The sequence below is a fragment of the Chelonia mydas genome, chromosome 23 (genome assembly GCF_015237465.2).
Source record: "Chelonia mydas isolate rCheMyd1 chromosome 23, rCheMyd1.pri.v2, whole genome shotgun sequence".
Classification (NCBI taxonomy): Eukaryota; Metazoa; Chordata; order Testudines; family Cheloniidae; genus Chelonia; species Chelonia mydas.
The window spans coordinates 16,722,976-16,732,944 of record NC_051263.2 but is presented as its reverse complement, the minus strand read 5'-3'; the positions used below and the strand labels follow the sequence as shown (position 1 = coordinate 16,732,944).

At 61.2% G+C, this 9,969-nt stretch overlaps 3 protein-coding genes and 1 non-coding gene across 9 annotated transcripts in view; 3 read left to right on the top strand and 1 right to left on the bottom strand.

Moving 5' to 3' along the window:
* The window catches only part of LOC119564866 (immunoglobulin superfamily member 1), a 999,687-nt gene that overhangs the window by 172,167 nt on the left and 817,551 nt on the right, over nt 1-9,969 (top strand). The gene's annotated exons all lie outside the window — the stretch shown is intronic.
* Nucleotides 1-9,969, top strand: part of LOC119564865 (immunoglobulin superfamily member 1) — a 798,058-nt gene that overhangs the window by 113,288 nt on the left and 674,801 nt on the right. The gene's annotated exons all lie outside the window — the stretch shown is intronic.
* Nucleotides 4,871-8,300, top strand: RPS9 (ribosomal protein S9). Its single transcript, XM_037888315.2, has 5 exons — nt 4,871-4,959; nt 5,919-6,041; nt 6,524-6,646; nt 6,783-6,969; nt 8,053-8,300. The coding sequence occupies exons 2-5, from the start codon at nt 5,945-5,947 to the stop codon at nt 8,228-8,230; spliced, it is 585 nt and encodes a 194-aa protein (XP_037744243.1). The 5' UTR covers nt 4,871-4,959; nt 5,919-5,944; the 3' UTR covers nt 8,231-8,300.
* Nucleotides 9,063-9,135, bottom strand: TRNAR-CCG. Its single transcript has one exon. It is a non-coding gene; the product is annotated as a tRNA-Arg (tRNA).

The window sequence follows — 9,969 nt, the reverse complement described above, 5'->3', positions numbered from 1 at the left end:
GGGGGGGCACCAGGCTCGGTTCTTGGACATGTTTATTATTAATGATCTGGGAGCAAACAGAGCACCCCGTGCCGATAACGCCAACGACCCGCTGATGGGGGCTGCGGTAAATGCCGCCGAGGACAGGCCACCGAGACAGAGTGACCAGGATCGCTGGGGGCACAGAAAAAACATGCACTAGGCTTCGTTGAAATGCAGAGTCCTCCGCCCAGGAGCAAGGAACCAAGGCCCGTGCTATTGGGCTGGGCGGGGGCTCGGTGCCAGGACGCGGCATCTGGAAAAGATCTGGGGTCATGTTGGAGAATCAGCTGACCACACGGGCACTACGGCCCAAAGGGGTAAGGCCAGCTGGGGGTGGACAAACAGGGGGATCTCGAAGAGTTTATTTCACCTCTGGGTTTGGCCTTGGTGCGACCGCGGCTGGACTCCAAGAAGGACGGTGCTCAGTCGATAGGGCCCTATCAAACTCACGACCATGGAAAACGTGGCACGGACCGTGAAATCTGGTCTCCCCCGTGAAATCTCATATTACCCTATGCTGTCCCGATTTCACGGGGGAGACCAGTGTTTCTCCAGCTGGGGGGCCTGAGACAAAAGGGGGTCATGGGGAGGGGTCACAAGCTTATTGTAGGGGGGTTGCGTTATCGCCACCCTTACTTCTGCGCTGCCTTCAGAGCTGGGTGGCCGGACAGCAGCAGCTGCTGGCTGAGGGCCCAGCTCTGAAGGCAGGGTTGCTGTCAGCAGCAGCGCAGAAGTAAGGGTAGCCAGTACCGCGACCCCCCTACAATCACCTTGTGACCCCCCTTTTGGGTCAGGACCCCTACAATTACACCAGCATGACAGTTCAGAGTTGAATACCTGAACTCACGACATTTACAATTTTTAAAATCCTATGACCCGTGAAATTGACCAACATGGACCATGAATTTGGTAGGGCCCCATCAATCGGCGAGGGGGCCAGAGAAGATTTGTCTCATGTGGGGAACAAATATTTAATCACGGGCTCCTCAGCCTGGCAAAGGATGGTTGGAGCCTGATCCCACGGCCGGAGGTTGGAGCTAGACGCATTCAGATGGCAAATCGGGGCCGGGTTTTCAAGAGGGAGGGGAAGTTACCAAGGGGCCTGGTGGATTCTCCTGCCCCGGCAATTACTCAGCCCAGGTGGCTGGTTTTGGGGATCTGCTCTCGTCAACCGGGAATGAATTCAGGGCAGCGCCCTGGGTGGGGTCATACAGGAGGTCAAATGAGCTGATCGCAAGGGTCCCTGCTGGCCTTGAATCTATGAACCTAGGAATCATGGCATCAGACACACACACACAGCCACCCACACACACCCCCAACACAGCCAGGCGGGGCGGAGGGCGCAGTCCCAGGCCAGTAGTCATCCTGGTTGGGGGTGCAAGATGTGTTGGGTGCAGTTGAAAACCACCCCCACGCGCACACACACACACACACACAGAGGGAACCAGCACCGAATGTGAGCAAACATCTCTCATGCATCCAGCACCCCTATGCTGGGATCCCCCCTCATCCCACAGACCCCCCACCCGCTGGATCCCCCTTTCCCTCCCCTCCCAGCTCCCTCCCCTGCTGGTTCCCCCTCCACCCCACAGCCCCTCCACTGGGACCCCACTCCCCTCCACACCACAGCCCCCCTCTGCCGGGATCCCACTTTGCACCCCTGGCTCCTATCACAGCCCCCCACCCCGCGATGCTGCGTGGGTAGCACAGAACCCACAGCCCCACTGCTCAGCCCCCCAGGGGGTCGCTGGGCTGAGAGACCCCGGAGAGCTGAGTCAGTTTCTAGATGGGGCACAGGCCGGGGGGGGGGGGGGGGGAGTTGAGAGGAATGTGATGTCATCATTGTCACAGACAGACACACTCCCGCGCACACACAGTCTAGACACACACATCCCCAACCACAGAGACAGACACCCTCCCCCAACCACACACACACACACCTAACCACACACACACACAACCCCAGCCACACAGACACAAATACACAGAACCCCAACCACACAGACACACAGACATCCCCACCACACAGACACACCCACCCATAACCACACAGATACACAACCGCAACCATGCAGACATCCCTAACCCCACAGACACGCCCCCAACCATACATACACACAACGCCAAACACAGACCCACAACCCCAACCATACATACACACACACACACACACACAACCCCAAACACAGACAAGTCCAAACACACAGATATAACCCCAAACACACAGAAATATAGAAACAACCCCAAACACAGAGATCCAACCCCAAACACACAGACACTTTCACACGCACAGACAATCCTAAATATACATGCCAAACACACAGACACACTGACTCATAACCCCAAACACACAGACACTCACACAACCCCACATACTCATGCACACATGCACAAACAACCCCAAACACATACACATGTGTATGCATGCATGCACGTACAACCCCAAATACACACCCAGAGACACACACAAACACACACAGATGCACCCACACAGACCCGAGTGTGCACAGCCACAGAGAGGCCCCCCCACACAGCCACAAACATTCCCACACACATAGGAGACACACAAACCTCGCCCCCCTCACCCCAAGTGCGCATGAAGAAAACAACCGCCACAAACACCCGTCCCCCCCCCACACACAGCCACTCCCCCACACTGACTGCACACAGACAAATACCACCTGCTACTGCCTGTCTGCATCTCACTCGTCACTGGGCGGGGGGGGGGTGTCTAGTGGTTAGAGCAGGGGGACTGGGGGTCCGGACTCCTGGGTTCTATCCCTGGCTCTGGGAGGGGAGTGGTGTCTTGTGGTTAGAGCAAGGGGGCTGGGGATTCAGCACAGTCGGCTTCTCACACAAATACCAGGTTAGGAGAAAAACACCCAGTAAATCAGCAGCTTAATTCTCCGTCATTTGCGGCGGCTGGGCACTTTACAGCTTCCCCAATGAAAAGGGAGATTTACAGGCTCCCGGCTCAGCCTGGGCCACCAGCCACGGGCTGTGTCTGGGATGGGGGAGTGGGCCAAGGAGAACCGGCCAGACCTCAAAGGGCTACAGACACATGGCCCTTCAGACTAGTCACCCCTGACTGCAGCGGGGGCAGGGCTGGGTTCTGATCTCAGCTAGACCAGTATAAAATCCACGCAATCAGACCCAGGCCTGGGACGGAGGATTCGTTAACATTATTCTCTCCACTCCAGTTCCACTGTCCATTTCCATTGAGATGGTCCCTCTCCCCTCTCCTTTCTGCTGCCTTTTTCCTCCTCCTTTTTTTCCTCCTAAACTTCCCCTAAGACAGACCCAAACCCTGAGAAAGGTTTGGCGTGAGATGGGGGGAATCCGGTGCTTGCAACCCCTCTCTTCCTTTTATCATACACTCAACGGCTTCCAACGTTTTCTTTGGAAGTTGATCTCAATCCCACCCCAAGGGTGGCCATGCCAGGGTCCCCACCACACGCTGGGCACCTCCCATGTGAGGCCAGGTGCTCTGGCCTCCCACCAGCTGCGGCTCATACTGGGTGGAGCAAGTCTACGATCTACAGGCCATGGTCGGTTGGCAATTAAAATAAACCAGCCCGGACGCATCACACCCCCAGGTATCAGACTGCCCCAGGTGCGCCGAGCACCAATTAATTCAAGCAAGGTCCATATGCAATGCCCACCGAAATCAGCCGGGAAACGCCCATTGATGGGTCAGTTCTCCAGCCGGTGACTTCCCTGGAGCTAGGCCGATTTATGCCAGCCAGGGACCTGGTCCCACGGGTCGTGCTCTGGTTTGCGAGGTCTCACCCTGCTCCGCGAGGTCTCACCCTGCTCCCACTGAATCTAGAGCAAAACCCCTGTGGGTTTCATGGGGGGCAGGACTAGCCCCGGTCTGGGGAGAGACGCACGGGCCATACAGAGGCTGCGTTATCTAGGGAATCATTTCCCAAACAAGGGGTCCCAACCCACCAGTGGGTCGCAGGGAGATTCTAGATGGGTTGCCTTAGTGAAGGGAAGGGGGTTCACCCCCACACAGCAATGGCGGCCGCTCCTCACTGGGATGGGAAGGGGGTTCACCCCCACACAGCAATGGCGGCCGCTCCCCACTGGGACGGGAAGGGGGTTCACCCCCACACAGCAATGGCGGCCGCTCCTCACTGGGATGGGAAGGGGGTTCACCCCCACACAGCAATGGCGGCCGCTCCCCAATGGGAGGGGAAGGGGGTTCACCCCCACACAGCAATGGCAGCCGCTCCTCACTGGGATGGGAAGGGGGTTCACGCCCACATAGCAATGGCGGCCGCTCCCCCACTGGGACGGGAAGGGGGTTCACCCCCCCACAGCAATGGCGGCCGCTCCCCACTGGGACGGGAAGCGGGTTCACCCCCACACAGCAATGGCGGCCGCTCCTCACTGGGATGGGAAGGGGGTTCACGCCCACATAGCAATGGCGGCCGCTCCTCACTGGGATGGGAAGGGGGTTCACGCCCACATAGCAATGGCGGCCGCTCCCCAATGGGACGGGAAGGGGGTTCACCCCCACACAGCAATGGCGGCCGCTCCTCACTGGGATGGGAAGGGGGTTCACCCCCACACAGCAATGGCGGCCGCTCCCCAATGGGAGGGGAAGGGGGTTCATCCCCACACAGCAATGGCGGCCGCTCCCGACTGGGACGGGAGGAGGGTTCACCCCCACACAGCAATGGCCACCCCCAACCACTCTCCCACGCGCGTACGACCCTCTAGGAGTCTCTCTCTATGACCCCGGGAGCATTCAGTCATTGGCCAGCGGGTGGTGCGAGGCACCGCCCCTCCATTGGTCATCGGGGCTCGGCGGCGCCCGGCCATTGGTTAAAGCTTCGGAGGGCGGAGCCTTTCCCGTGCCATATATAAGGCAGCCCCCGGATATGTCGCTCTCTTTTTTTCAACCGCCATCGCCGGGGCTGTTCGTGTGAGGTGAGGCCGGGGCAGGGCGCGCTGGGCCGGGGCTGGGGGGCGGGGGCCGCAGGGGAGAGGAGGGCCGGGCCGGGGCGAGCGCGTGGCAGAAGGCGGGCGCGCGGGGCGCTCTGTGGGGCTGGCGCGCATGCGCAGAGGCGGCCGGCGCGCTAGCGACACGGGTGCGTGCGGCCCCTGGGGCTGGCGCGCGCTGCTGCAGCGGGAGGGGTTTGCAAGGGGGGGGCACAGCACGTGGCCCGGGAGGCTCCCCCCAAGCCCCGTGCATTGTGGGGGCGGGATTCGTCTCCCTCTCCCCCGCCTGGTGCAGCGGGGTCGGGCAAGTGGCTCCCCCTGTTGTGCCTCAGTTTCCCCACCTGCAAAGCGCCCGGAGCGCTGCGGGGTTCTCGCAAACAGGGCTGCGAAGGAGAGACCAGCTGCGCCCCGAGCCAAAGCTGCCCCCGTGCCGGCCCCCAGGGCACCCCGTACACACCCCCCGAATGCCCCTGTCGCTTCCAGCCTTGCTGCGGGCTGGCCCGCAGCTCCTCCCTCTGCACCCCGGCACGGGAGGGGCCCTGGGCTCTGCTGGCTGCAGGGGCCTGGCAGCCCTGGGGCCCCTGTCCTCGGGAATGGTGTTGCCCTTGCCCCTGATTCCTGTAACGAGGGTTGGGTCCGTGGCACCGTGCAGTGGGTTGTGTAACTGCTGTGCTTGGTGCTGTACAGATCCCCAACAAAGACATCCCCCTCTGCGGGCTTGTGGGTCCCGGCTTCATAGCTTGGCTGACTTCATTGCACCCACCACGGGCTCCTGCAATCCCCCACCCTTATGCCAGGGGCTGTATGTGCCCCCTTCTCCAAACGTGTCCTGGTCTGACAGCAGTTCCCCCCCCGGGAAAAGCTGCACCCTGGGTTTGTGGGGTGGCTGGGGATGCAGCAGAATTGTCCTGTCTCTTCCTAACTCATTCCTTCTGCCTCTCCCGCAGGGCCGAAGCCCACAGCCTCGGTCGCGATGCCCGTTGCCAGGAGCTGGGTGTGCCGGAAGACCTATGTCACCCCCCGGCGCCCCTTTGAGAAATCCCGCCTCGACCAGGAGCTGAAGCTCATTGGTGAGTTTTGGGGGTGGGGGGGGGGACTCAGGGTGGTGCCTGGCTGGAGCTTAGCAGGGGGCACTGTGCTGTGGGGGGGGGCTCATAGGGGGCACTGCTCCAGGGAGTGGGTCAAGGGTGCTCTCCCTTGGCAGTCAGGGCTGGCCCTGGGGCTACATTAGGGGGCGCTGGGCTGCAGGAAGCAGGGTGGGGGGCTCAGCAGGGGGCGCTCTCACTCGCAGTCAGGGCTGGCACTAGGGGGCGCTGTGCCACCATATGCAGCTTGTGTTAGATGCAGCATTAATGGCCCAATGATTTGTTTTCTGATCTTTAGGAGATTTAACCCCATTAGGCCAGGTAATATTCAACCTGTTGCCTCTCTAGTCAGTGGGATACAGTTCTGAACTGTGTCCCAGTGCCTGGTGAGGGGTCCCCATATAACCAGCCCCTGCGCCCCACCCCAGAAGTGGCTGCCTGTTGGTAACAGCCCTGCTCCTCCCCAGGTGAATACGGGCTGCGGAACAAGCGTGAGGTTTGGCGGGTGAAGTTCACCCTGGCCAAGATCCGCAAGGCGGCCCGTGAGCTGCTCACGCTGGATGAGAAGGACCCCAAGCGCCTTTTTGAAGGTAGGGGGGCAGGATATGGGGGGTGGCATGGTGGGGGGTGCTGGGAGCTGGTCCCAGCGGATGTCTGAAGTTGTTGGGAGGGGAAGGGGCAGGGTCCCTGGGATCTGACTCCTGTCTCACCACCCCCCTCCCCCAGGCAATGCCCTGCTGCGACGGCTGGTGCGCATCGGGGTGCTGGATGAGGGCAAGATGAAGCTGGATTATATCCTGGGCCTCAAGATTGAGGATTTCCTGGAGCGGCGCCTCCAGACCCAGGTCTTCAAGCTGGGCCTGGCCAAGTCCATCCACCACGCCCGGGTGCTGATCCGCCAGAGACACATCCGGTAGGGCAGCTGTGTGCCATGCTGTGTCTGTGTGTGGGGGGGGGTCTAGTGGGTTACATCAGGGGTGAGGGCTGAGAGCCAGGACTCCTGGGTTCTCTTCCCTGGCTCTGGGAGGGGAGGGTCTAGTAGTGGGTTACAGTAGGGAGTGGGGGCTGGAAGCCAGGACTCCTGGGTTCAGTTATTGACTCGGCCACCTGGACCTGCTGGTTCGCTGGGGTGGTAGCTCCCCCGGGTGGTGAGTTCGTGAGGAGGGGCCATGTGGCAGGCAGGTCAGTGGCCCCGTTCTCGGTGATTGACCCCGCCAAGGACCCAGGGCAAAGCTGATCCCAAGGACGTGGGGAGTTTGGCTGTTGCTCCGACCCTCCCCGTGCTAAAGCTTTGCTCTTGCTGTGTTGTGTAGCCCTCCTGGATGAGCCTGTGAGGTGCATGGAGCCCCCTGCCCAGAGGGGCGGGCTCTGGCCTGGGGAGCCCCCCGGTTGGTCTAACCCTGCGCTCCGGGTAGTGGGCGGTAGGGCCGCCCATGTCGGCAAGGCTCACTGCGGCAGAGCCGTACACCTTGCGAAGGGCCAGGCCGTTCCACCAGCCCCCTGCGCTTGGGGCTGCTGCAAAGGTAACGAGCCACCGCCTGCTCTGTGCCCCACGCTGGGAGGGGTCTGCGAATGGAGATTGGATCCCAAGGCTACCTGGGAATGGAGCTTGGTTCAGGGGGACCTGGTTCTGATCTCGGCTCCTTTGGTATCAATCTGGAGTCACTCCTCTTTTGCAGCGGGAATAGGGCTGGCTTCTGATTGCCGCTCCCCTAGCATCAATCCAAAGGGTCACCCCTTTTCTTTGGGGGACTCTGGATTCACACCTGGTAACAGCAGGAGCTGGCTTGGAGGGTGGGGCGGAGGGGACTGGGAATCTAGGAGCAGCTGATGTGCAGCTGGCTCTGGGTAGTGTCTGGGAGGAGCTAAGAGATGGCGAAGGGGTGGAGCATTTTCCCCAGGGGTTGCATGTTAAATCCTGAGGGGTCCCGTTGCCCCAGAGCACTGTGGGTAGGTGGCTTTCTGTGCCTGCCCTCACCCCTCTCCCTTTCCCCAGTGTGCGGAAGCAGGTCGTGAACATCCCATCCTTCATCGTGCGCCTGGACTCACAGAAGCACATCGACTTCTCGCTGCGCTCGCCCTATGGGGGCGGCCGGCCTGGCCGTGTCAAGAGGAAGAACGCCAAGAAGGGGCAGGGTGGCGCCGGTGGGGCGGATGAGGAAGAGGAGGATTAAAGGCCTGGGCGGCTCCCCTTGCTGGGCAGCCTGCACTGCTGTATCTCTCAATAAACCAGTTTGGAGTGGAGCTTGTACTGGAGCTGAACTGGACTCCCCCCGCCCCCAGATTGGACTGTTAGTGGGGTCCTTGCATTGGGGCATCAGGGCTGCTGGACCCCAGCCTCACAGCAAATGCTCAGACCTCTCTCTTGTGCCTCACCCGGGGGGAGGGGGGCGCTCTGGGCTGTGAGCGGAAGGCCCTTTGCAGTGTCTCCTGGGCCCTGCAGCAGGCAGTTCCCCAGCTTGTTCCGTCTGGAAGTGAGCCCTGTCCTGCTTGCCCTTCCCACTGCAGGCTGCACCGGCCCTTGGAAATAAAACTGGGGCACAGACCTGCTGCCTGTTTCCACGCTGGGGGTGGGGTTGAGTTGGAGGGTTAACCCTGATCAGTGGCTGGCTGATGCTAATGGGGGTGGAGGCTACTCCCAGGGAGGGGCAGGAAGGGGAAGTAGCTGGGGGCTGTGTCACAAAGGCCGTGGGGCCCAGTTCAGTAGGGCTGGGCCCTCCCTCTCCCTGCCCCCCAGCTCAACACTAGGGGGGAGGAGCTTGGCCTGTTTGTGCCCTGAGCTGGGTTCTCCAGGTGCTGGCTGCTTCAGGGGCATTTCATAGAATATCAGGTTGGAAGGGACCTCAGGAGGTCATCTAGTCCAACCCCTGCTCAAAGCAGGATCAATCCCCAATTTTTGCCCCAGATCCCTAAGTGGCCCCCTCAAGGATTGAACTCACAACCCTGGGTTTAGCAGGCCAATGCTCAAACCACTGAGCTATCCTTCCCCCCGACGTGTGATCGGTACGACCCAGATGGGACTCGAGCCCACAGTCCCCAGCTCCGGAGGCTGATGCCTTATCCATTAGGCCACTGGGTCACCATCATTTCTAGGAAGCCTCTGTTCTGGTTTTAGACTGGGGCATTTGGGGTGGGGGGGTGAAGAGGCGTACCCCTCCCTCACACTGAATGGTCCTGTGGGTCCTAGCCCCTCTGGCCCAATGCTGCCCCAGCCAAGGGTGGGGGGAGAGATGTGCTGGGGTCTGGGCACATGGGTAGGAGGTGTGCCATGGCCTTGGGGGCTTCAAGAAGAGGGGAAAGACCCGTTCTCTGAGGGACTTGAGGTGGGACCCCTGCCCTGCATGGGCCCGGGGGTTGCCAGGCTGCCCTGAGCTAGACCTCACTCCCCTCGTATCTGCTGGAACCTGGCCGTGGGCACCCCGGGATGGATCAGTGGGTGATCACCTGTTGTGTTCATTCCCTGGGGTGGAATCACCTGGCCCTGGCAGAAGTTGGAGTCCGGGGCTAGCTGGACCTTTGGTCTGACCCAGTCCGGCTGCCCTTTGCTCACCCCAGGAGTCCTCCCGGCCTGAGAAGGGGGCTGGGGCCTCTGCCCGGCCAAGAAGCAAACATGGGGCAGCAAGCAACTGGCTGGATGGTGGCTTTATGGGGGGCTGGTTGAGGAGAAGGGGGTGAGACCTGCCCTGTGCCCAGCACCTGGCGCTGTATCACCCAGGGGAGCCCCACCCCTGAGAGGGAGGTGGGTCCAGGGCTGGAACCTGCTGGGAAATGAAGGTGGAAGGCTGGAGCTGGGCCAGGGATGGGAAAGGGGGGGTTGGGGGAACAGCCCTGGGCTGTAATAACTGGCACAGTGCAGCTGGGGGCCCCCCACGCCGGCCCCTTGACCCTCAGCCCAGCTGCTGGGGGAAACGAA

Excerpts from the sequence above, each read along its gene's own strand:
- RPS9 (XM_037888315.2), top strand. The coding sequence starts at position 5,945 with ATGCCCGTTGCCAGGAGCTGGGTGTGCCGGAAGACCTATGTCACCCCC. Across the intron at positions 6,042-6,523 it reads CCAGGAGCTGAAGCTCATTG|GTGAATACGGGCTGCGGAAC; the intron begins GTGAGTTTTGGG and ends GCTCCTCCCCAG. Across the intron at positions 6,970-8,052 it reads ATCCGCCAGAGACACATCCG|TGTGCGGAAGCAGGTCGTGA; the intron begins GTAGGGCAGCTG and ends CCCTTTCCCCAG.